The sequence below is a fragment of the Chionomys nivalis genome, chromosome X, assembly GCF_950005125.1.
Source record: "Chionomys nivalis chromosome X, mChiNiv1.1, whole genome shotgun sequence".
NCBI classification, from domain to species: Eukaryota; Metazoa; Chordata; class Mammalia; order Rodentia; family Cricetidae; genus Chionomys; species Chionomys nivalis.
The window spans coordinates 33,788,047-33,815,603 of NC_080112.1; the positions used below are offsets into that span (position 1 = coordinate 33,788,047).

A 27,557-nucleotide genomic window follows, 5' to 3' on the forward strand; every position below is an offset into this window, starting at 1 on the left:
CTATTTTTATTTCAAAACATTGGGAGAATTCAAAATTTGAGCCTCAATGACCAAAAATATATTGGAACAAAATTTTCAGAGGATAAGCTAGGCCTCCACTAGACAGCCTCACGTAGACAAGTGGATGCTAGAGAATGATGGATGCTTAAGACATGACTGAAGCTTTTGAATACCCACGAATAGATTCCTACTTGCTTGACTAATTCTCAGTTATGAGTATGGCATATTCCCATGCCACTAGTAATTTATGCTTTCTCTAGAGTCAGTACTGTATCCATCCGTGTGTGTGTGTGTGTGTCTTTGAACATCTACCTCCTTACAAAAGTTTAGCAATATTTACCTGCAAAGGCCTCCAGAAAATAAATTCCTTATGCCACCATTATAGCCCCGAAGTCATTTATGAAGAACTATAGCTGTCAGGAGTTCCACAGTCACATGAAAGAACCCATGTATTAGTTATTTTAGTATCAGCGAGCTGTGAATAAACCTCACTAAACATATCCACGGACTTGCTGTCCGGTACTTGAAACCGGTAACCTTTGGAGACAACTCTTAGACCAAAACAACAAGGTGAAAAAAAACCGAAGATCTCCTAAGAAGAGTTGGGCAAATTCTTCCCTAATATGCACCAAATAGGGACAGCCTGACACACTTTTGCACAGGGCCCCACATTTTCCCACTAATGCAGAATTGTCAGAAACCCAAACCACATTCAGAGCCAACAGGGGAAATGCCTGAATCTGAAAAGTAACCAAAGAAATTCCTTCAGGGAAAGGAGATGGCAATGAAAGACGAGTTCCCAGAGTCACTCTCCACTGAAAGCACACTGAGTCTTTAGGACTAGAATATGCACAATCCTATGGGACTCTCTCCATTTTTATCTGCCTTAACTCTTTTCTTGCCAGTCCTCCTCTGGCTGGTTGAACTGCTCCTGTGGTTGTCCCAGCCAGAAAGCCACTCAACAGCAAGCCTCAGGAGTTGCATTCTTCGCAGTGACAGGAGAGGATGTACCGGTAAGTGGCGGTGAGTCGCATGCCCCCTGAGCAGCGCAGACGCAAAGCCTTCAGCTTGGAGGTCTGAGGTCGACAGCAGTGACAGGAGGAACGGAAAGGTTGCTTGAGGACAGTGCTGAAGGACACCAACGGCTCAGAGCGTGATGCCTGGCTGCAGTGCCCCTCACATCTGGCCAGGAGCACCATCTGGAGAAATAACGGGAGGTGATTACTATGTGCAGGTGCCCAGATCTCAAGTTACCACAGCATCCTTTGAAAGGCTCTAACACTCCTATCCAATTCCTGCTGGGTCAGACCAGTGGCTGCAACTCAGAATCTATTGGTAAACCTAAAATATGTATTTAAGGTATTGTGGCTCAGCAGTAGAGGACTTGTTTAACATGCACAAGGCTCTAGGTTCAATCCCCAGTACCTGGAGATTGGTAGGAAATCATTCAACACTACCCCATCTGAAATGATTTTGAATTTAACTCCTATAGTAGGGCCCAAGCTTTCATGATTTTCAAGATTCCTTTGGTGACTGTGAAGTGCAGTGATGGCTTAGAATCAATTAAGAAGATGTACCACTACGATGTGAATAAAAAAAATCCAAGAGCGGGCCTGGTGATGTACTTCATGTGATAGAGCGCTTGCCAAGTTCACCCACATGTCTGGGTTCAGTCTCTAGGACCATATGAACCATGGATGGTGACACACACCTGTAATCTCAGCATTTAGTAGAGGCAGAAGTATCAGGAGTCATCTTCAAGTACATAAATGAGTTCAAAACTAGCTTGGGTTAACACCTTGCCTCCAAAACCAAAGGCAAATAAACATCTGAGTACAAAATGAGTTTCTCCTGATGGATGGAGGACTACCACTGCCCAAATGTACTGTAGTTCTACCACCACCAACAAGCAGAAAGTCACTTCAGATTGAAATCCAGACTCAAACAGAGAATGATGGAATGGGGGGTTCAATGGGAAATAACTAAACAGAAGGAATGTAGTCTCTGCGGAAGAAAAAGGAGTTATCTAAGTGTTGCTTTGGAAGAAATATTCTAGGACTAACTTAGAAGAAGAAAGTGGAGACAGGATACATTTCCAGGCCTGAGAGTTTGTACCTGAGGTTGTACCTTAAAGAGGTACCTGTCATACAGTTTATGTCAGCATCTTCAGAATTATTTAGAAAAAATTCACCCTGACCCTCTCCGTTTCCAGAGATTTGGGCTGCTGTGTCAGAGCTTGTGTGTTCTTTATAGTAAGACTCTATTAAGACTAACTAAGGGGATAGAAAGCTGATTCCATGGTCAAGACCACTTGCTAGTCTTACAGATGATCTGGATTTATTCCCAGAATCTACACCACATGGTTCACAACAGCCTGTAACTCCAGTTCCAGAGAGGTCCAACATCTGATCTTTTCAGACACCTGAGAAGATGTACATACAGGTAAGCAGGCACACACATAAAGGAAAAATAAATTAATCTAAAAATGAAAGACTGTTTAAAAAGTATAAAAGTTATCCTCAGGAAAATGTACATACTCACCATTTTGCATACAGCTTAAGGAGCTGGCCAAAAGGTTCCTTTGATTCTTTTTTTTTTTTTTTTTTTTTTTTTTTGAGTAGAAGTAAGGAACTCAGGAGGAAATTTCTGAAGTAATGATCTTCCCAAACAAAGGAAGTCTGGAGGTTTCTTATGGGAGCCTATGTGTATTCACACTGGAAAGCACTTTAGATGTGAGCATATTCCTGATCACACTGAGCATAAGGAACAGATTCCCAAACATGTCTGCTTTAAGGTCATAGTTCAAGAAGGAAAAATGCTGACCTTGGCAGGTCCAGGTCAAAGACAGAGAGTGGATGTGCAAGAACTCTTCTGGTCATGCTTAGTTTAAATTATAACAGTAGGCAGGTGGACTCATTTGCTCTGCTTTCTCAAAAAGTTTGAGCTAAACCCAAAGAAAAGGTGCTTTGAATGTGCGTTAAGACAGGAGTTTGCCCCACAAAGATAAATGACAGCTCATATAGTTCAATGATCTTTGAATACTAGGGATGGGAGGCATAAGTGAGATGGGCCAAGGCAGCTTGATCCCTGGTGATATAATATAAGGTATATTATACCTTATAATATTTTGGTAATTAGAAGTTAATATTAAAGACTCACTATAGATGACTTCTGACATCATCCTATGGGGCAAAATTAAACAAATAGTTAAAGGTTACTAACATCATTATCTGAGGAAGTACTGGGAGAAATGTCAACAATTCACACACATGAAGGAACTATGAGATAGTAGCAGAAAAAGCTAGCTGGACTAAGGGAGGAATAAGTTAGATTGGTCTAACATTACTTTCTTTGCAAGGTCACAAAGGCAGAGAGAAAATGGCTACTGTAAGCTGTTTTGATTCTATTAAAGTTTGTATTGGTATTCTGTCTGTTCTTCAAATTGACAGGCAAGATAAACATCATCCCAACCAGGTTTGAGAGGATTATGCTGTAGATAAACAATACCTGGCCCATCTCTGGTGTCTACCCCATTTCTCTGAGAGTCCTAGAACTTCCCCAGTTCCTTCTCCTTGTATCTGCTAGTACATGGGGTAACTTGCTTCACACACTGAAACAGCATAAAATTTGCTGCTCTCTAATCCAGATTACCTATTGGAGAATAAAACAATCATTCTGCCACTTCCCAAAGTGAAGTCTTTAGAGATTCAGGTGGATAAAACAAACCTGTTCCAACAAGGATAATTACAAAAGGTCAAAGACAGCATGGGATATCCCAGTAAGACATACATGGCCCTAACTGAACAGGATATTAGCTGTCCATAAAATAGTCAAGTCTGCAATACTGGGCAACTTGAAGATAAGCTACCTTAATTGTGATTAAACTAAAAGTTTTTAGGATATCATGCTCCATACCCAGTCCACAGTGAAGGACAAGATCTCTAGGATGGAAGGACCTAGGTCCACCTTCACTGGGCCTAGTCCCTGTTTCTCATGTACTGTTTCTACACAAAATGCATAAACAGAGATATACAGTCAGTACCTACCATGACTGTCCCACATGTCAAGTACTTCCTGTCTTATAGCTGTTCTCATCATCTGCTCCCTGCTCCAGTTAAAGTCGAGCTTAACTACTTAAGAGCCCATGGGACTGCCCTTAGTTTTTCTGCATCCTGCCTTTGTGCATGTCTTTACTTTCCCAGGGACGTCATTTTCACTTGGTTTTGTCTAATGAAAACCTTCCTATATCTTGTCTGTGGGTCTCCTCTTCCAAACACTGAAACAATTAGTGGGGTTTTTTTTTTTTTGGTGTTCTCAGTACACACACACACACACACACACACACACACACGATGTGGGATTTCCCTCTGTATGCTGTGATTACCATTAATGAATAAAGAACTGCTTTGAGCCTATAGCAGAACAGGGCAGGGCAGAGCAGAGCTAGGTGGGGAAAACTAAACTGAATACTCAGGAAAAGAAGGGTGGAGTCAGAGAGAAACCATGTATACCTGCAGGAGCCAGATGGAACTTTAGCCAATAAGCCACATGGCAATACACAGATTGATAGAAATGGGTTAAATTATAAGTGTTAGTCAATAAGAAGCTAGAGCTAATGGGCCAAGCAGTGGTTTAATTAATACAGTTTCTGTGTGCTTATTTCAGGATAAGCAGCCAGGAACCAACAAGCAGCCTCCTTACTACACACACACACACACACACACACACACACACACACGTACACACAAAGAGATAGAGAGGGCAAGGGAAGGACAGAGGAAGGAGAGTAAATTCACCTTTATAATGAGAACTGAACATGTCCAGAAACATTCTTTTCTATTATTTTAACCTTCTAAATATGTTTCATGACTTTGAGTTGAGTATGTCCTTCTTCCAGATGATCTCAATATATATATATATACCAGGAACAAGATCCATCAATGTCACTTTCCCACACCTTCCTTTACCTGCGACATCAAGATATGACTGTTCAGCTCATCTCTAGGAAACCAGGTCAATATTTAAAGGGTTGCCTGTGCCAGCTGAGGTCAGCAACAAAATGACAACCAGGGGAACAAAGTAACATAGGGGTGAGACTTGAAGATTTGGATGGGAACTCACATCACTCCAACTGCTGTCTGTTACTGTCACACAAGCTAAAAATCAAACAGATGTGAAGAGGCATTTGCATCCAGAACACTTCCCTTTCCTATATCCTTTTGAAGCATTATGAGGGGTAAATATTTCTTTGTCTTCTTCCCCTATTGTTTTTGTCTTTAACAACTTTCATGATGCCTGCACACAGTAGCCATCAGTATAGATTTCTTATTTTAAAAATTATGCCACATGTCTCAGGTGATCAATTATATTATAAACTCCATATCTCTAACTCCCATACATTTTCCTGTGAACTTTATGGGCAGCAACAGAATAGGGCTTGGGGATTCTAGCAGCTCTTTCCCAATCCTGCAGCTCAGTCCTTGACACGAAAAACCTTCTCTCTCGGAATGTTTACAGCCTTGGTCTCCTCAACTCAGCTCCTTCTTTCCTCACAGTCTGCTGTCTCATCTTGACCAGAGTGGTTGCCCCTCACCCCTCACTTAGAACCTGTTTCTACTCCATTACCTTGGACCACCGTACCCTACTTCTCAACAACTTGGGCTTCAAACATCCATGGAGCCAGTTCACGTTTCCAGAAATATAAGCTGGTCAGGAGTCAGAACTCACCATTGCACCTCCTCCATTCCCCTTGTGAAGGTAGCCAGTAGTCTGCTTCTATTTCATTCTCTCTCAGCACCCAGCACAGGGGCTTATATTTACTTTGCTCTTCTGTTCTTTCCCACCCCTCCCATAGCCAGCAGAGTCCTAGGGAAGTTCACATTCCTAATCCTTTAATACTGCAGGGATCCCAACAGTTATGGAAGTCTTAGTAGTGACTGAAATAGAAGAGTGGGTTGAAACACCTGTCTAGCTTACAACTTCTTCATCAGTATCATAACAGCTTTATTAAAGGTCTATTATATGGCAAGCTCTGTGATAGTTGCTTTACAAATATTACCATCGCTGCCATACATAGCTACATCCTTGAGCAAACAGCTCTTTTTGCAGAGGAGGAAACTGAGGCACCAAACAATGATTTGGCTTCCTGAAATCACTCATTTGGAAAGCTGTGAATCAAGAACTGAATAGCAGACCTCTACTGCAGTAAAGCCTTAGTGTCCATCACCATTTTACAGACAGCCCATTTCTTCTGGCTGCAGATCCTAAGCTTGTTTGCTTTATGACCTTTCTGCAGAATTTCAGGGAAATTTGATTTCTTAGGAAGAATGGAAATGGCTTGACACTTCCAGGCTCCTTTGGACCAAATCCCATGAGATATCATTACTAACAAAGACACTGGGTATAATCTAAACAGTGGCTACTCTGTCTTTCTTGGTAGGTCAGTCTTTTCTGCTGAGTGTATTTTAGTTCTTTACTGAATTGTTAGGAGAAAGTTGACAGGACCGAAAACTGGGCAAATACAAGTTCAGGGCCATGGTGAACAGAGAGTCCCACAAAAGTTGTCCAGAAAACCTTTACCCATTATTTCTTTTTTTTTTCTAGAGTAAAATTGTAACATTTATGCAGGCACCTAGGTCTGAATTCTAAATAATAGCTCCTATATTCTTATTGCATTTCTTCAATATGAGGAGCCAGGTTCAGAAAAATGAACTCTACAAAGAAAATACTGCCATTCCCAAATTGTGTGGCATCAAGAAACCCAATTCCTCTTTTCTTCTCAGTTGCAAGTTTTCTTTGTTCCATCACGGGAATGATAATACCTACGTGGCAGGTCTCTTGGCAATGTGTGTGTGTGTGTGTGTGTGTGTGTATATATTGTGTATTGAAGTGACTGACACAGGTTAGGTGTTCAAGGCAGTACATTCCTTTCCTTTGATCACACATAGATTTCATCTGTATTCTGGAGGCCAGACAGAGGATCTCTGTGAGTTCAAGGCCACCCTGGGCTACACGAGATCAGTGCAGAAACAAATCCAGGTGGTGGTGGCACACAACTTTAATCCCAGTCCTAGGGAGTCACATGCCTCTAATCCCAGCACTAAAGGGAATATAAAATGGGATGAAAGAGAAGCTTAGTTTTGCAGTCACCTAGCTTTGGTAGAGGTAAGACTTCCCTGGTGGCTTGGCTCTTTTGTTTTTCTGACTTTCAGATTGAACCCCAATTTCTGTCTCTGGGTTTTTATTATTCATGCTACAAGACCCATTAGAGGGACTATCATCTTAAGTCTGTAAAAGTTGAAAACTATATAATATTTCCAAATGAAAATCATTTTCTTCCTGAATACATAAAGAAAATTTAATCCAGAAAGGGTCTGGTAACTGAAACTCTGCCAGGCAAATTTCTGTGACCAAGGAAGGAAGGTTAATAATTACAAGCAGCATTTACATAAAACCATTGCTATATTTGGGGTCATTTGGGAAACAGATTGATTCCATGAAATGGCAAACATTTTTTTCTATTATCAAGTTTTACACTGCTATGCACGGTGGCATTCTGGGAGAAGCAAAGTTGAACAACATTTGATTAAAAGTTGTTTCTAAGAGTCCTGCTCAAATCCTGTGAGTTTGCATGAATGGCATTTTTTCCTTGAACTTTCCTCTCTTAGGTTAACATGCTAAGATAGTCTTCCATCTATCACAAATAATTTTGTCCAATCGTCTGGATTATTTTCAACTTTTCTTTTGGTTCTGGGGATGGAACCTAGGATCTCAAACATGTTAGGCAAGCGCTCTGCCATCCACTCTCAACTTTTTATAGATGCCACTATTTTCTGTTATTCTCCCTTTCATCACAATGACACTTTCTTAAATTTGAATTCCTTTTCTGTCCTTTAAAGAAACAGGATTATAAAGAACAGTTCAACAAAGAAAGAAATCGTCCATGAACTAACAAGCAGTGAACACGAGTGCTGTCTCTTCTGAAGTAATTTCTGAGCAATCACGGTTATAAAAATGTTTCTCTCATCTTTTCCTCATAGTTGTTTTAGTTGTTGCTGCTGCTTTTTGTGCTTCTGTGGTGCTGAAATGAACCTTAAGCCAGTGTGTAACCCCCAGTCCCTACCAGCTCCACCAGCTCCTGCTCTCCATTTCCAAGAAGGAAACTTTCTGCTCAGCATCTAATTGTTTCTCTTCAGTTTTGTTCCTCAAGTATAAATAAGAACCAGGATATTTTCTTAAGTGGAAAAATCTCTATTTCTTTTCCTACAGTCCAAGGTCTTATTAATACAATAGTGAAATTGATTTAACTTAAATTTTGATCCTTCAAACCCTTATCTCCTCAAACTAAAATAAGAGATCTTCCTAGGTCTACAATCATGTAAGTTATGGAAAATGTAAACGCAGACATGTTTGAAATGGAGGGTGGAGAGATTTATTTCTATGAGCTTAATTCTAGTGAATTATATTGTTTTGAAAATTCTTAATTATATGGGTAATTTTAAAAATACTTAACATATGAGAATGTTTCAATGGGTTTTGTTGCTGCTGTTTTAGTCTCAGGACTAAAGTGAAAATCCTTTGAGGTAGAGCTAAACAAAATCTTATTTACTAAGTGTGGCCACATTTAGTGCACGTGGCTGAGGTAATGATAGTCAGGAGAACTCTAATTTGGAATTCATTCCATCCTACGTTGTGCCTCCCTTCTGGGTGGTCTACATGGCCGCCACTCTCGGTGGTCTTTTAGGGTGTTAGTACTTTGCACACCTCTTTTCAGCACTGAGACATAGATGACTTGTGCAAGAAACACTCTACCCACTGCAAAGAAGACAAAACTGCTAAGCAAGATAAAATGATAAACAACTGAATTGTCATCTTTAGTTCTGGAGTCATTTTAATATAAATGTGGCGCAGGGAGGAAGGTTTAGACCACACAGCTCGTTCTGGGGTAGTTCAGAAAACTGTTTGAGGAGCCTCCAAGATTGTGTTCCACTGTTAAATCTTATTCAACTTCTCCCCCTTATTTTTGTTGTTGATGCAGGTAGAAGGAATTATGTTAACTTGGAGGCTCCATTTTTCTTTCTTCTTGCATGTTTGTGTGCATGTGTGTGTGTGTGTATGTGTGTGTGTGGTGTGTGTGTATGTTCCTGCACATGTGTGCATTTTTACAAAGGTGACTGTGGTGGTCAGAGGTTGATGGACAGAGTCTCTTACTGAATCTGGAGCTCGTTTACTGGGCTAGATTGACTACCCAGCATGCCCCACAGGTTCTCCTATTTCTGCTTCCTCATCCCTAAGATTAGAGGTGTGTAACACCATGGCAGCTCTTTTACATGGGTACTGGGGATCCAAACTGAGGTCCTCACTTTACCCACTGAGCCCTATTTCCAACCACTGTTTTTCTTTATTGAAAAATAAACATTATTGCTCATAAATTTCCCAGTCAGGGACACAGGATACCCAACAACAGGATCAGCATGTACAAGCTTCATTACAGTCATGGTATTGCAAAACATGCTGGGAAATCTCTAAAGAAAGATTCCCTTGTGAGTTTTACAAGCCAGTCATAGAGCTACACTTTGGGCTCTGGTCACAGTTCTCCCCCACCTGACAAGGAACTATGGCCTCTCTTCTGTAAATGAGGGAAAGGGGTATCTTCTCAAAGACTTTGGAGCGACCTTGATCTTACCTTTGAGCTACACTTGTACAATGGGTGACTGATAGAATCGACATAATGGTGTCTCATGCAGCGTTGAGAGTCCATCAGGAAGGAGCTGTCTGTTTTGCTGTCTGTATCTCCCATTACCGCCAGCAGGGAGAGCATAGAAATGGATGCAGCTAGTACATGATTTCTCATTGTTGTAAGGGGAAACTTCTCCAGAAGAACAGCAGAGGGCGACAGAGGACAATAGATTGGAAATGTTGTCGCCACCTAGGATCCAATTCCTTTCAAGGCCAGGACAGGATGGGGCTGTCGCTTTCTGGTTGTCATTGTCCTTTGTATGCTGGAGTTTTGTCTTGCTCCTTTCGCTTGAAATCGATCACCACAGTAGCTACTGTACAGCTGGAATGAAGGCAGAAATTATTTTCCCCAGAAATATGGATGCAACACAAGAGATACGAAGTCAAACATGCCCATACTGTTTGGGGTAAAGAACACTGGTTTCTGGAGCCTTATTAGGTTATGCTGTCATCCATTTCATGTCCCCCGACCTTAGTGTTTATACTACATATTTATGACCATTTGGAAATGGACATGATGGTTGAGTGGAAGCATATGCTGACTTGAATTGCTTGAATCTATGTGCCTAAGACCCGGAATAGTTTGAGCCCATCGTTGCGATTAAAAATACATGCTTCTGGCCACAGTCTAACTAAATTGGGAGGTTTCATCTTTGTCCTTGATTGACAAGGCAGAAGGGTTTATTCAGATTCTCTCGAAGCTTCGCTATCAACATCAGTTTACGGGGCTAGAGCAAAGGAAGGTCATTGCTAATGAACACAGGCCATGGCCCGAGGGAGTACATTTTCCACTCTGTACCCACCCACCTAAATTTTCCACTGCTGTGCTCTGGGCTCTTCTTGTTTTTGTTTTTAAGTCCTTGACACCCAGCATCAGTGGCCAACTGCATCTGAAACCCACATTGTGATCCCTGGCCTCCAGCGTGGCTAAGGCACCACATGAGTATTTCCCAACAGAGTCACACATTGCTGCACAACCTTTGTAGCTGAAGCCCACAGTGTAATTTGAAAAGAGTGGTCATCTGAGTAGAGACTTTCCATTAAACTGAGATTATGCTATACTGGTTTCCCTAAAGTTTGCTTTGTTCTTTTAACCATAGCTCCTGGTCAAGGGACCGGAGTTCTGCAATCTACTAATTTACCTCACTGATGTTTTGTATTATACCAGAAGACACAGAATATCAAAATATTTTCAAAAATTCGGTGAAATTGAGAGACCCTGACTGCACATACCAAACCAAAGGAATGGAGTAATTAAAGCTTCAGAAAAACTTTCAAAGATATTTTAGATCAAAGTTGGACTGTTTGTTCAGAGAGCAAGTATTTCTTTGACTTCCTATTTGTGAACAGTCTGAATAAACAGGGGAAAGTATTGATGTGATCAAGATAAGAAGTTCAAGGTGGTGCAAGCCAATCCATTTTGCTGTAATAGAGTATCCTCAAACCCACTTAGCTGCAATTAGACAACTTGCGAGCGTGGGACAGGGCATTCTGAGTGGAGAAGGGTGTGGCAATAAGGCCATCTCAGAGCAGAGCATCCCTGTTAGCAAAAACTAGGAGCACGTGTCTCTGGGACATTCTATAAATTTCAGGAAGGCCATAGACCAATAATGAGAGGAACCACCTGGATTCAGTCACGGCACAGACATTAATCAGCTGTGATGTCTTGCACAGCTCACTTAAATTCTTCCAGTTCATTTCCTCACCTGTAGGACAGAAGAACTGACAGCAATAGCATACATTGTTCCCTCCTGCTCTAAAATGCCAGCAATGAATAGCAATGGATTTAGCTACCACCATTTCGCTACGCAGAGGGTAATCCTAAAGATGAGAAGAGTCTGTTCCCAGATAGCCTTGTACCCCTCTCCTTTATGCACATGCTCACAGTGACCTCTCCTTAAAATGGATCAAGCCTGTGCCCAAACGGCTCAATGGGTCAAGGCTGAGGAATATTTTTTTTCTTACTGAAAATCGATTTTTTTTCATACAATGTATTGATTACAGTATCCCCTCCCCTACCTCCTCCCAGACCTTGGCTACCTTTCCACCCACCCCAAACCACACCTTTTCTTGCTCTCATTAGAAAAGAAATGAGCATCTAAAAAACTATAAAACAAAAACAAACAAACCACAATAGGGCAAACCAAGCAAATTGGGGAAAAGAGCCAAAGAAAAAGCACAAGGAATACATATAGATGCAGGCATACACACACTTGTGCACAGAGATCTCATAAAAACACAAACCCAAAAGTTACAATGGGAAAAAAAAAGCTCAGACAAAGCACTGTGAGACAAAACAAGCTTCAAAATATGTCATTGAGTTCATTTTGTTGTCCATCTACTGCTGGGGCCTGCCATTAAGTATGGTTTATATACCCAGTGAGACTCCTTTGGAGAAAACAATTTTTTCATTTGACGGAGGTTAACAATTGAAGATAGCTTCTGGGTTAGAGATGTGGGCTTGTGTCTACTTACCCTCTCAGTGCTGATCATCAGGGAATTACCTTTCTTAGGGTACAGACATGAGTTTTTAGATGGGTGTTGGGGTTCTACACTTGCTGGGGACCTCATGTTTGAGCAGAGGATACTCTATTAACTGATGCATATATCCTCAACCCTGTGAACTGGTTTGTTCTCTTGAGATGATAAACTGAACACCAAAGTAGTTATAAAGGACAAAGAAGACTGGAGTAAGGTCTCAGGAGTTAGGCACACTGGCTGTTCTTCCAGAGAACCCAGGTTCCATTGCGAGCACCCACAAGAGAGCTCACGACCTTCTGTAACTCCAGTATCGGTGAATCTGATGCCCTCTTCTGACCTCCATGGGCACCAGACCCACAAATGGTGCACAGACATACATGCAGGCAAAACACCCACACACATAAAATAAAAAATAAAAATAATAAAATGACAGAAAAATAACAAAGGAAATGTGACTTTACCTGTAGTTTTAAGATTTTTGCTTTCAGTGCAGTCATACAAGTCATGACATTTTCATTCAGCTTTCTATTTACACTGAAATAGCATTGCAAACTATGATAATAAAGAATTCATAAAATCTTCAAAACGTACAGGTAAGATCTTTACAACACAACCCTGGCATTTGGTTTTATTATTATTGGCAGTACTAGTCTTTTAGACTTATTTATTTTCAGTTTCTTTTATGTATATGAGTATTTTGCTTACATGTATATATATGTATTAAGTGCATGCCTGGTGCTGGAGAAGATCAGAAGATGTGATCAAATGCTTTAGAAGGTATTTATGCTTGAGAGCCATGAGACGTGGGTACTGGGAATGGAGCTCAGGTCCTCTGAAAACACAAGTGCTCTTAAGCACGGAGCATCTCTCCAGCTCCACAATTGTTTGTTTGTTTGTTTTGGTACAGATTCTCAGGGTGTAGACCTCTTGAGCTCTCAAGGCATCCTGAAATTGCAGGCCTCTACCGCACCAGAGGCTGAGACTTCTGTTGTATTTTGCTTTTGCTTTAACTGTACAAATTGCATAAGCCCGCAGTGCTGTGCTGAAGAGTAGAGTTTATGACAATAAAGCTCGAGAACGGAGAACAACTGAGCCCAGCCACGGTGTACACAGAACAGGGTCTGCAGTGTGAGCCGCGAGTCACACAGAGGTGCATGGCCAATTAAGAAAACCCACACCACCACAGGATAGCTTGCTTTCTGGCATGCTAGGACATTTCAGCGTTATGGGAGCTCCTTGCATTTTCTTGAAACTAAATTAATTCATTTGTCTTTAACTTTAGCCATATGTAACAAACTCAAATAGTGATGATCAGGATTTAGGACCTCAGCCAACCAAGCCACGATGAGTTGAAGAACAGAACTCAGTAGTCCTTTGTGCTATGTGCTCTGGGACAGTCTCTGAGATCTGAACTTGGCCACAGGACAGAACCATGTTCTCCTGACTTCAGTGTAGAGCCTTTGCAGCAGGAGAAGCACGTAGGCCAGCATGCCCGACTTTGGAGCTACCTTTCAAATGCTACCAGTGGAAAAGAACAACTGGTGCCCAGATTTCCCCACCTGTCATCCTCATTGAAATAATAGAGCGGCCTCCTGGGTGAGAGATGGTGTTGTGCCCACAGATCAACTCATTCTTGGGCTGACCTTCTGCCTGGCAGAGAGTAAAGCACTGGCTTTGCACAAGTGAATTCAGCAACAGGCTAAGACAAGTGTCATGTGCCAAGAACGGCCTTGTTTTTGCCCTACTTCTGAGGCAAAGGAGGGCAGTGTTTCCATATCTATGTTTCTTCTGAGCTGTTTTCCATACTGAAATAGACAGATGTTCTTTCCCTGGCTTCTTTCAACAAACATTTGTTTATTCAGCATACATATCCATTCACTGAGCGTTTACCATGGGCTTCCTTTCGCTCTAGCAGATAAAATGAAAGGATCAGGGTTCAGGGGTGTGGCCTACATATTGAGGCCCAGGGTTAAATTCCCATCACTAAAAACAGGTAAAATAGATAAAGGTAAGAGGAAAAAATAGATTCACTGCATTTATAAGTAAAGAGTCTTAGCCTGCTTTTTCCTTTTTAATTTTGAGGCCCCATTGATACATCATCCCATTCACTAATTTATGTCCAGCATGCGCAGCATCATCTCTAAAAAGATTTAGTGAAGTGAATAAAATATATTGACTTTGAAATAAACTCAGTGTATCATACAGAAATATTTATTATTTACCATATTTTTGTTTTGTTTTTTGAGATCAGGTAGGTCTTTTTATGTAGTTCTGGCTGTCCTGGAACTCTCTCTATAAACCAGGCTGACCTTGAGCTCAGAGAGATTCACCTGTCTCTGGCTTTCCTGGAACTCTTTCTGAAGACCAGACTGGACTTGAGTTCACAGAAACACACCTGCGTATGCTTCCCAAACACTGGGGTTAAAGGTGTGAAACACTACTCCCAAATATTTGTTTTAATTTTTAAAAAAATATTCTGAGTCAGGAATAAGGCTGTGGTGCACCGAAGCACAGAAATTTTTTAAAAAGAGGGAAATTAAAACTTTTTTTTTTAAAAAAAGAGGGAAATTTTTTAAAAAGAGGGAGAAAGTTTGCTACTACATAATACTTCATACAAGGATTGGAAAAACAAGGAATGCTGGATCTTATTCAGAATGCAAAGTGCTAAGTAGCCCTTTCCCAGGAACCCCCAAAATTTCAATGGTATCTAGTCAACAAGATGCCCTGGAGAAAAGTCAGATGCTTCTTCCCAAGATACTTAATTTATAAACTGTAAACAGCATGTCAGATTGTAGAAAGCATCCCCTGCTCTCAGTGAATGGCTTAAAATTATTTCTATCTAGCAACACAAGAGTAACATTAAAGAAGCCAAGTCTGGGCTGACCCTGAAGCAGTAGTACTCAATGAAAAAGATACAAGGTCCCTGGGGATCTCTATGGATGCAGCCATAAGGTCAATGGGGAAGAATGTGGTTCTTGCTCCCTTCATCTCAGGGTGTCTGTTCTATAGTAGGAGGCAATGGTCACCTCCATAGTGGTACCTTGGGTGAAAGAAGAAAATATTCTTTTTTTTTTTAAAGATTTTTATTTATTATGTATATAGGTTTCTTCCTTCATGTATCCTGCAGTACAGAAGAGGACACCAGATCTTATTACAGATGGTTGTGAGCCACCATGTGGTTGCTGGGAATTGAACTCAGGACCTCTGGAAGAGCAGCCAGTGCTCTATTCCTCTGAGCCATCTCTCCAGCCACCAGAAGAAAATATTCTTGCAGTTAAATAATAGCCCTCTATTCTAGGATAAGACACTGTGTTCTTCCCACTGTGTGACTAGCCATCTGTGACAGCAGGTAGGTGTGTAAGGGGAGGAAGGGAAAGCAAAAGAAGAGGAGGAATAGAACCAGGGGAAGAAGCAATATATCATAACCCCTGTAGATAAGGTTGCTCAAACAAAGGTCTGAGAATAAATATAACTTGGTGGGGAGCAACAATGAGTCAAAAGTCAGTGGACCACAACTGCGCATGTGTGCCTGCGTGTGCGCAAGTGTGTGTGTGTGTGTGTGTGTGTGTGTGTGTGTTTGGTTTTTATAGTTTCACTGTCTGGGGAGGAGTGCAGTGGGAGGACTTGACCTTGAGTTTGACTGTAGCTAAAGTTCATGACCTTCGACACATTTGTGAAGAAAGAAAGCTTTCACTGTTATCCAGTTTACCACTTACCTGAAACACCATGATTACTTCTCCAGACCTCTGCTAACCTGTGTTATTAGTGTTCTGTATCTCCAGACTATGCATTCATTTGTCTGAAATAATGAATAACTATTTCATTGCATTTTGCAACCTGCAGAACATTTTGCTGTTGTCTGATCCATTAGAAGGAAGGCTGATCTGTTGAGATGGTCAAGCTGCAGCATGCCTTCCATGATTGGCTACGAGTGCTTTATTGAGTTATTTGTTTTCTCTAAAACTTAGTTTCCTTCTATATAAAATCAATTAGTTGGTTATACTAGTTCACAGCTTTGTCCATTTTCAATCATGTCTGTCTCTTCCCAGGCTTCTCAGACGATATAGCACTGCTCTGGGACTAGATACTCTCCCAAGACATCTTACAGTGAGACTTCCTTTCTTCTTTAAGGAGTTAATAGATTCCAAGAACATTCTAATGAATGTGCTTGAGCCAACAGGAGGCCAAGCTATTAGAATGTTCTCTTCCATGAGGCCATTTGGGTGGCCCGAAATAAAAATACTCTCCAATATCCAATTGATTTGGTGCTTGTGATTTACTAAATGCAGTTCATAAATTATTAATATCTTGGTTTTGTTTTGTGTTGCTTTTTTTAGACAGTGTCTTGCTATTTAGCCCCAGATAGCCTGAAATTCACTCTGTAGACTAAGCTGACACTGAATTCTTGGATGAGCCTCCCTATCCAGCCCTCACAATGTTAAGATTATAGGTGTGTACCACCACACCAAGCTCATGTTTTATTAATAATAATTGGTGAGTATAGTTAACCAGTTTCTATTTTTCTTAAAATTTGTGCCATTTTCTCCAGTGTCATTCAATGTATCCATCAGGAGGAGAGAACAGTCAAAGGTAGTCATTCATTCTAGAGTTCAGCATCTTTTGTTTGATGATGGTGATGCTATAGGCTGAATTCTATCTGCCAGTTCCTTTCTTAGAATGACCTATAATCCCACACTGGACTGCAGCCTAAGCTACCATGTGCAGGGCTCTGGCCCAGGAGAAGACAAAAGAGAAGTTTGGGTCTGAAAAGCCATCTTGAAGATGTGAATTACTAAGGTCTTAGGGGATCAAGAATAGGTCTCCCTATTTGGTACAGTATCTGCAGAACTTCTGTCCTAAGGGAAGGACAATCCTGAAGTCTTGGGTTGAGGCTTGAGTTCAAAAGAATAGGCCACTGAATATAGCTGTGGGATCCTCCATTAGGCATTTTTTAACTTATCTAAGTTTCCATGAAAAAAACTAATTCTGAGTTCTTAACAGTTGATGTAACTAATTGACTTCTAGGATATAAATTTCCCACAAATTGGAAATGATTACCAGAGTATTGGGAAGCACTTTTCTGTTGAAATCTTTTTCTCTGGGGGTTTGGATTATTTCTGCAAATCTAGACACAGACTATGAACTGTGACTGATGTGGTGATAAGCTGTCAAAAAATGCTCAACGGTAGTCTTTCTATGGTGCCACAAATCACCAGTGGCTCTGAACTCTGAGTTCTGTGCTATCCTTTCATCCACAAGGAATAAAAATAAGCAGAATGGGATTAGATCTGGGTATGTAGCTCAGTTTGTAGTGTTATAAAGACATGGGGAACAAATAGAATGGGCATAGTGGTGCATGTCTGGGATTCCAGTACTCAGGAGGCAGGGGCAGGAGGATAAGAAGTTAAAATTATCCTCAGCTACATAGTGAATTCAAGGCCATCCTGGGCTACATATCCCGCCTTAAAAAGAAACAACACAAACAAACTAAAAGAAACAACAAAAAGCAGCATAGATTCCTCAATAGTAACAGAAGAAAAGGAGAAATTATTCTTGATGCCCCAAATCTGCCATAGATTTTCCAATTTTATCAGCTATCACAATTTCAAGAGGGGAATGTTTCACTTTATTTTACCTGCTCCCTACTACAGAAGTGAGATCCAAGCCAGAATACTAGCGAGTAGTGTGATACAAGATACTCACCTTGCTAAGAACCAGAGTTTTGAGAAACCAAACTCAGAGGACACAGTCTTGCTAAAGATGCACCCTTCTGGTAGAAAAGATAAGGTATTCTGGGACCTATGTGCTGATATAATGCAATACTTACCCTTCCCTGACTGCTAGCGTGGCATGGTCTTAGGAGAAGGGAGATGACCAGTTCTAACTTGGTACCAGCTCCGTTTCACCCAGAAGCCAAATGGGTGTCTTGGCTTTTCTTCAAAGTGTCTGGTAAAGTGTTTCTAAAGCTGCATTGCCGTCTCCTCACCCAGAACCCACATTCTGGAATGGTGGGGAGTGATCTCACCTAACAGCTGGAGGGTCCTCAGTAATAAACAATAAGAGCACTCAGTCTTTTCTGTTGCTCATGCAATTTGCCTTTTCTGCGCCATGATGGGACTGAATGTGAAATTCAAATCGGAACACTCCTGGATGCAGGCCTTCATGAAAAGGGCTGAGACTGGCTAGCACAAGCATCATGTGAAAAGCATGCCTCCCCCTCCCCCCGCGCCGTGCTACTAATCATCCTGCAGTGGTTGAACTATGGGCTTTCTCGCTGCCTTTTGTTTTGATTCAGCACTGCCAGTTCTCCTGTCACAATTCTTCTCTGCTGCCTTTGAACCCAAATCTCAAAAGAAACACTTAAATTTGGAAAGGAAGCTCATTTTCAGAATTGAGGCGGGGGAAGGGATCACAGAAATGTATCAAGTCTAATGTGTCCAATTGAGTTTTAAAGATAAATTGGAAATTGATTAAGGATCGGTTTCTTTGATTCATCATGTTTGTTTCAGGAATGGGTATACCTACATTTGTACCTAAAGTTGAGCTTGGGGATATTTTTCACTTGGGGGTTTGATCACTTTTCAAGTAAGTCAGGAAGGCAATTTCAAACCCATTTCTGGGGGAGTGGGAGAGCTAAACTTTCTCTTTCTGAAACTGAGCTTTTTGGAAAAAAAAACAAAGGAGCCAAGTTTAACATCAAAAATATTATTTTCTACTTTTATGTGTGGCTTATTATTTTTCTTACCTATGAATGAAAATATGAAAGGAGACTCCAGGTTTCAGCCTATTGTAGTTTACTGTGCTAAAGAAAGAGCACTCCTTAGCATTTCCTGACAGTTGGTCCACTTTTGGTCTTAACCTGCTGCCCTCTCATTTATAAAGGATACTGCAATCAGTTGGATCATGGCTTAAAAGAAAAAGTTGGGATATAGCCAGGCCTTGGAAGAGAGCAAATTGTTTGAATAAGCCTTAGCTTTTGTGGAAAACAGAAAATCTTATACCACGCTACCAGTCAGTATTCATGTCCAGATTTTGACACGAGGATGAAATGGACCTCCATTGGATGAAATCCTGATTCTAAGTACTCAGGATGGCTTGCCAACTGAACTAGCCCATTCTTTGAATCTTCTGAGTCAGCATGCCTTCTAACAGTAAAGTCATTGTTCCAGATTGTAAACGTCTTCTAGGCGGCTAGATCCGAACAGCTGAAAAGGGTCCAGGGAGTGGGACACTTAGTAATATATACCTAAGTACTAGGCTCATAGACACCCCCATGGAGGAGATAGAGTGAACACACCAAGCAGAGCCTTGCCAGAGATGTGAGAAGGCAGCTTTGAAAATATGAGGGCAGACAATGCCACCAGCACAAAGGCACATTCTTCCTCAAAGACTGAAAATGTGTGTGTGTCAGGGGTGAATTTCACCAGACAACTTGTATAGTCTAGCCAGTAGGCACTCCAGTCCCAGCCTCCCCTGCATATTGCCCACACATGGGACTTTCTAAAGCATTTCTTAGCCTTTACTTTCTCCTGAAATCAGAAAAGTTCATGGTTGTTGACCTGATGGGTGAGGAGTGGGTACTACCAGCTGGAATGCTGCCACTGGCAGGGGCAGACAGGAAAACTGAAATGCTCTTAATGTCCTCCCAAAGAAAACCTTTGATGGGACAAAAGAGTGGTTGTATTTTTACCCTCTCTCTTCATGCTGCCAGGCTTCTTTAAATAGATGCTCTAGCCTAGGGACTTGTATGGAATAATTCATATTAAATTCCAAGAACTGGCAGTGAAGGGTAGAAGGTTGCTCTCTCTCTCTCTCTCTCTTTCTCTCTCTCTCTCTCTCTCTCTCTCTCTCCCTCCCTCCCTCCCTCCCTCCCTCCCTCCCTCCCTCTCTCCTTCTCTTCTTGTCAAGTTAACAGGAAAAGGCTCATTTTAATTCAGCTATGTTAGTTTTTTTTCCTTTTGAGTCTTTTAATGAATTTTTAGTTAATTGAAAAAAGATATCTGAAGCTCCCAAGAAATAAAAAAGAATAAGAAATTGCCTTGTGGTTTTCTCTATAATGACTCTCACTCCCATGTACATTAGCAGTGTCTTTTGGTATGTTACACAATGGAAGTCTTAAATGGGAATCTCTAATTAAAAAGTCCAGTACCTTCTGCTCGATACTCATGAATCAAACTGCTCTTCTGAGGTAAAGAGATAGTGAAGAAAGAGGAAGAAAGGGGGAGTCGTGAGAGAAGTGAAAAAAAGGAGGAGGGAGGAAGGGAGAGAAGAGGGAAGGAAGGACAAGCTCCTTTCTCACCTCAATTCCTACACATTTTCAGCGAACTCAATCAGGAGAGGTTTCTCAGTTCTCCCTTTCAGCAATGGGTTTGGTAAGTCATCAGCCTATGCTGGCCAAATTGAAAGTCCTCTTTCTCCTTCTTTCTGTCTGAGGAGGAGAGACAACAAAAAACTTGAGGAACCCAGGAGAATGGCAGAGCCCAAAAGATCCAGGGATCTTTGGTTCAAGTCACTTGTCTCTCAGTCTGCAACAGAATCACCACATTTCTCTTAATGTGGGCCGAAGTGCACCCAGGCATTCCCATAGCACTCCCACCCCCAGGCCTTCACCAAGATGTCCGGGTCACTGTGATGGTATGCTTGTCTCTGCCAACCCGGGTCACTCCAGCCCCGCTCTTGGCGAGCCACGTGGCTGCTTCTCTCTGTGAGTGGGTTCAGGCTCAGGACTACAAAAAGCCCCCATATCCTAACGGCCCAGCAGAACCCGTGCCAAGAATGACATCCTGGGAATACTATGGAGATGAGGAGACCTCATGGGCTGTTCTCCCCAGATGGAACAGGACCCAGGCTGTCTGGAAAACAGGCGAGCAAACAGCAGCTCACAATGGAAGGAGATTGGGCATAGGGAAAAGGGGGCGGTCTGAGAGCAGTGGTGAACAAAAGAAAAGAAGCCACTTGCCACCCAGGAAGATTCCAGGGTGTGCAGGAGGAGGTAGTGGAGGAAGCACTTGCAGGAAACAAGTGCCCAGACATGGCACTGCCAGTCTAACAGGATTTTTTTTCTGTATTAGATTATGGGAAAGAAAGAGGGGAAATATATAGCCAGCCAGCTGTTCAATGGCTTACAACCTTGCTTTTATTGTCCGGTTAGTTTGTGAGGTGGGGCATCAGAGGAATTCCAAACATACCATCCCAGAGAAATTTTAATATGTTCCACAGTGTCATACACGAAGAGGAAATGACAGCTGATCACAGACAGGGCAGGCCACAGCAATTTGGGCCTTGGAGCTCATCCACCCTCCCATGGGCCTTCTTCCCTCTCATTGTTCAGTGTTCGTGCTTCTTAGTCCTCCCACCTGCCTCTCCATCCCCTCTGTTCCTGCTGGCCATGCAGGAGAGTGTCATTAAGCAACAGTCATGAAAAAAGATGAACATGGGCACCCAGGCCAATGGCAAGAAGATGTGGCTTTCCTAGGATGAGTCAGGCATCTCAGAAGTCAGAGGTACTCCAACTACCAGACATTTCTGCTAATAGGCAACAAAATCAAGGACACTTTTGATGACGTTTTCAGGATTTTCCCCTGGAACCTAATTGTGTGATGAAACACTAGACTGACTTCTTTGAAAACGGCGCTGTGTGTGGCTCAGACAGAGACCTAGGTTTAGAAAACAACGTCTAGCTACTCATCCCGGGGCCCTCTTAAATTTAGGCCAAGCCCAGAGGTCACTGATTTCCTCAGTCTAGGGAATGGGATAAGTGATGGGAGAGAGTGATCGCATCTTCCTCTGTGCATGTTTCCAATACAATGAGTGATTCACTAAGTAGCCCTGATGCCAGCTGCTGGGGAGGTGACTCACACCCATCTACTGATAGCAGACAGTTCCTTTCCAGAGGGTGATCAAGAGAACTTAAGAAGGATATGCTATTCTTTTTCCAAACTGCTTCTATCCCAACCCCAAGAAAAAATTGGAGCAGATTAGCCGTGCAAGTGTGATATACTCAGAATCTCATATAAACAGCCACAGGAGAGGAGAACCCTTCATTATAAATAGAAAACCTACTGATAAGTATTTCAAATAATCTAGAACATTAGCAGCTATTGGATATGGTTCCTAATAAACAGAAAGTTCTTGTCAATTACCCATTGGCAATGCTGTTTCTCTTCCCAGATTCAACAGGAAAGAGCATACAGACCAAAGATAAAAATGTGACACAATGTCCCATTCACCTGTGCATCCATCAGGATAAGGATAGTGCCAGGCACATGGCAAATGCTTAATAAATATGTATTAAAAGATGATGGCATGAATTACTACACAGGAAGAACAATGGTGCTGAAATTTTGAGATCTCAAGACAGTAACAGTCTCTGGCCACCATTGGTGGTTAGAATTCTGAGAAAGTCACTTTTCAAGGGCCCAGGAAAATAAATGAGTTGGAAATTGTTAAATGTATTGAAAAATGATTTATTTTTCCCTTGACAGTGTCATTGGAACTCAAATTAAGATTGAGAACTCCACAGGCATATTTCCATCTGTGGGTGTCAGCTGCTTGATACACAGTAATAATACTAAGGCCTCAACCAGTCCTCCCATTACCTGAAGCAAATGTGCTTTAAGAGAAATGATGCACAGCGTTACATTTGTGTTGAAACACTCTCCTATAATGGCCTGAATGACAGCTTAGGAGAATTGTTTGCAGTCACTTAAATGCTTTGCTAACAGCAGTATTATTTTTTTTAAATTGTCATAAAATATTACAACAATCCAATCCAATCCATATTATTTTTTACAGTCTTTCTTGATTAGTGACCCAGTGGTAAATTCATTCCTTTGAATGTCTGATTTTTATTCCACAAAGCTCCTTAGGCTAGTTATTTGTGAAAATGATGTGTGTGTGGGAGAATCCCCATAAATTGTGCCCCCTGTTCCACAATGCAAGCTCGCCGACAGAACCCTCAGGTTCACTTTCAGAAGGAAAATTAATGAAGGGGAAGTGAGCAGATACTTGCATGAAGTCTAAATGCCATTCTGAGGCAGTCTACGGTTCCTGATGTAGTTAGCTGACACCCACAGCCACCAGTGAATTTGCAGCTGGTTACTAGTGTTGTGTTGAGGTGATTTGCCGTGTTGTATCTTGTACTTAGAGCACACTAATATTAGAAATGGAGAGAAACATGCTCTGTAACAGCCGTACCTGCTAGGAATGACAGTTACAAGGTATAAGGAATTCTCATCATGCTAAATAGATTACTCTTTGTACCTGAATCTCAGCGGGGCGGGGGAGAGGGAGGGAGGGAGGGAGGGAGAGAGAGAGAGAGAGAGAGAGAGAGAGAGAGAGAGAGAGAGAGAGAGAGAGAGAATGTGTGGGGGGTGCTCTTTCACAGAGGCTTATCTGGGCTTGTCCATTACAATAAGCCTCAGTTACTGTGCTTTCTGAGTCATTAACATTCTGCACACAATCAAACTTCCCGTCCCTCAAGAGAGTTATGCCCGGGCCTCCTACAGCTCAATTGTTCATTTAATGAGAGAAGTTGCATTCAGGAATTGGAAAGGACCCTCTGATTATTCCTCAGGTGTCTGTGGGAGTCATTCCTCCAGGTTCTGGTCCCTGTGCTGTCAGGAGCATCCTTTCCTGGTCACTTCTTGGACATTGGATCGTTGGTCGTGCTGCAGGGACAAACCGACTACTAAAAATAACCCCTTGCAATAAGGCCAAGGCAAACAGCGTGCATTTCCTCAGTCTTTTCGCCCAATCATAATCATACAGCGAACCCATCCTCATCTCCCGACACTCTTGAATGTATCCATGGAAGCAAAGTCCCAACGCGGGATGGGAGAAGAGCGCAAAGGAGCAATGTGACACTGAAAGCTAGGCATAAATGTTGCCTATTGTTTGAAGTCATTCTGAGCACTCCGGCACAGCCCTGGCAGGAGATCAGCCGCATACATAAGGAGCAATAAAAGTAAACAGTGCACATTTAACCTCGCAGACTCGCCTGCGTTAATAGTGCCCCCATTGTAAGTGGGATGAAGGCGGCGGTGGGGAAGATAAGGGACTTCACAAATGCAAGTCAGCAACTGCTGCTTCTCCATCCCCCTTCACAGTGTCACATAGAAGAACCATTTCAAAGTTACAGCTAACTACGCAGAGTTTGAAAAGAAATCAATCCCAAAGATATTTTCGAGCTTCTCTGAGACGCTTCCTGCTCTGTCACAAACTTCACACACCCGTTCATTTAAAACAAACAAACAAAAAGCCCACAAGGCTAGCAAGCTACAGATTAATGCAAACTAAAGTGATGCAAATTTAAGTGATATTTAAAGGTTGTCTCTTTGTCTGCAAGAAGGATGAAAGGCTGAGTTTGGAAAGAAGTAATTTCCTAGGCAAGCCGGCAGCGCTTGTTTTCCTGCTTACCTTGGGGGAAACGCAGGGCTCCTTTCTTCTCAGACTTTTCTGAGAGCTAGAAAGAGGTCCTGTTACTTCCAAATGCTTTTGTTCTTCTGTCCCTCTGTCACATGGCTTGCCTTTTATATTTGCAACACACAAAAGTTAGGACTGTTGTTTAAGCGACCCAGGGAGAGAGAGAGAGAGAGAGAGAGAGAGAGAGAGAGAGAGAGAGAGAGAGAGAGAGAGAGAGAGAGAGAGAGAGAGAGAGAGTCAAATGGAAAAGTGCCATTGCAGGCATATATCAATCAGGCGTGTGGCCGCTGCAGTGCACCAGCAAATGGGAATACCACGGAAATGTTAAGCGCTCGTTATCGTGGACTCACAGCCTCTGCCCACTGCTGGGCTCCCTTCCATGGAGCATCTTACCATGAGAAAAACAGCACAGAACACGGAAGTTTTCTTTCCCTCCCTCCCCATTTTGTTTTTGTATTTTTACAAAAAATAAGAGGCTAAATGAATATTCTGATTTTAATTCTTTTGCAAACATGTCACTTCCGTAAAGATGTGCGGTGCAGTTGGCAACAGAGACACATGGTTTGGGAACTACAAAGACAGGGCGGCATACTGCTTAACGATTCAGCAGCTGGCCAGGACGAAGCTGAAATAGTGAGGGAGAGAAAGAAGGACATCAGTAATCGTTCTCAGGCTAAGCAGGAAAGCAAGTGCAAAAAACGTTGCCCTGTTTTAGCATGATGTGCGTGGGTGGTGAGAGTTCTTTTTTTCCAAGTTGTTCATCCATTAAATGATTTTTAGCAGCATAAATGTGATTCACCTCTCTCTGGCACTTTAATAAGTGCCTTCACTGACATCATTTAGAGCAAAACTTTGTAATAGATTTAGAAACAAAGGGCAAAAACGTTTGGTCCATGACTCCTTGAGACATGTGAGGGCGTGACTAACAGGTAAGGCCAACTCACCAGATCACATTTAGCAGAAAAGCGGCAAAGGTAACCCATGTGTGGGGGTTAAGCACCTGCTGCTGTATACTGCCCTGTTATGAGCTTTGGGACCAAAAAGGGAAACATTTCATAAACCTTGCTGTTAAAAATGCTTAAAGACAAAATTATCTGTAATTTTGAAAAACTGAGGACAATACAAAGAACCATGTATAATTTTTCTAATGTAAGGCAGATTCAGACCCAGAATAACTTATTTTATTAATACTGATGAAAACTTAAACCAAGGAAATGAAACGCACTCTAAGATAGTTTATTAAAATGCAAATATATCATAAACCTTAAGGAAAAATTTCTCTTGAGAGCTCCAGCCAATCAACTTCTGATGTCAAAAGCATCATATTATGCTATATCTGATCATTTATTTATGATCAATAAATTGATAATCAAATTGTGTTTTGTTTCCCTCACAGAAGCACTACTTCAAACAGTTATTGGTGTTTTATTCGAGGATGTAAATTTGTTCAGCTTTGTTTCAACCTTTTAATGAGGTTTTCTTTTCTTTTGCTCTCTAAGTGAAGCCCTGTTTACCTTGGACCAGTCACAGAATTTACTTCCGAGGATTAAGAATAAATGACAAGTTCAGAACCTTGAAGGAAAGGGATTTGGCTAAATGTCTTGAAAGCAGATGTTCAACAAGCAAATGGGAAATGGACCTTTAAAATGGGAATAATCTTCAAGCAGAAATGACTTATCTCCAAGTAAGAGCCATGGAAACAGTCATGAATGCATTTTCTGACTTTATTGAGTGGATCAGATTCAGAGGGAGAATAAAGTCTAAGATCACCAACATTTGCAAGTATCAGAGTTTGTCAGTCACCAACCTCTTTATTTTTCTAAGAAACAATTAGTGACTTTCGCAGGAGGTTCTTACTGTTCCATCTTGCCATCTTTTGCTTGGGGGTTCTCAGGGGTTGGCCTATCTGCTCTGAAACACCACGAAATGGTGTGGTTCTTTTGGATGGACTTTTCCAGCCTTCTACAAGTTGTCCTTCTGAAAGGGCACTGCAGAAAGTGTAAAGAATGCAAACACATTGACTGCTTGGCCTTAGAAGACAGACTCTTTCCCAGATGGAGGGAGCCCCGTGGATTCCTTCTGCTTTATCCTGTCAGGGATGGCAAAGACTACCATCTGCTGCTCCTTTCAAAAGGGAGGCTTTGCCTCTGTCCATCAGGCTCCAGGGGACCTGCTTCTAAGCCTGCCAATAGGTATCTGGCAACAGAAACTGTTTCCAGCACTTCACCACGCTTTTTATAAATGTCAGTATGTCATACAATTACTTGACTAGCCATGATAAATGTTGCTGAGAAAGAGGATTTTCTTTAAATTTCCATCTATGAAAAATAATGAAGATTCTTTTGTTGCTATTTCATATGTATTTGGAATGGAAAACATTTACAGAAGAAGACATCTCTCAGCTGCACAGGGGGATAATCTTCAAAGGCATCCTACCCCAGTGCTGGGCATGGAACAGAGGAACTCTGTCACTAAACTACACCTCAGTTCCAAGGGACCATTTCTGAATCTTGTTTCTGTTCCTGATTTCTTGTTTCTAAGTGTTTTTTAGTGAACGGTGAGGAGTTACCTATCATCTAAACACCCCTAATAAAGGACTAAGCCCAAGGCAAGTGGGAGACAAGACCTAATTCCTTACTGCAAACCTAAAGGATCAGGTCATTCTTTTCCCTTCCTCAGAGTAGATGGAATCCAGTGTGATCAAGTCTGGTTTGCTAGACTGGATGCGAAAGAATGAACAGTACATACAGACATTCAGAAATTATTCTCTGTGGTTACACAGGAATGGAAAACCTGGAGGCTGCAGCAGGCCAGTGTTAGGGAAAACAGAGCCCATTAATGTGATAGTGGGTGGCCTTGGGGACACATAGTCCGTGGGTGGGCGATCTCAGCAGTTTGATCTTTTTTTTTTTTGG

The 27,557-nt window shown here is 41.8% G+C and overlaps 1 protein-coding gene across 1 annotated transcript; it reads right to left on the reverse strand.

Annotated features, from left to right (window-relative positions):
• Ndp (norrin cystine knot growth factor NDP) lies at positions 1 to 24,771 on the reverse strand. The gene is made up of 3 exons (XM_057760220.1): positions 24,637 to 24,771; positions 9,686 to 10,060; positions 1 to 1,199 (listed from the first exon to the last, which is right to left on the reverse strand). Exons 2-3 carry the CDS (start codon positions 9,851 to 9,853, stop codon positions 972 to 974), a joined length of 396 nt encoding a protein of 131 aa, XP_057616203.1. The 5' UTR covers positions 9,854 to 10,060; positions 24,637 to 24,771; the 3' UTR covers positions 1 to 971.
• Between the last annotated feature and the right edge of the window lie 2,786 nt (positions 24,772 to 27,557).

What these genes read in the sequence shown, in the direction of transcription:
- Ndp (XM_057760220.1), bottom strand. Translation starts at nt 9,853, where the DNA reads ATGAGAAATCATGTACTAGCTGCATCCATTTCTATGCTCTCCCTGCTG. An exon ending in TGTACAAGTGTAGCTCAAAG is followed by an intron (nt 1,200 to 9,685) that starts GTAAGATCAAGG and finishes TTATTTCTCCAG; the next exon opens with ATGGTGCTCCTGGCCAGATG.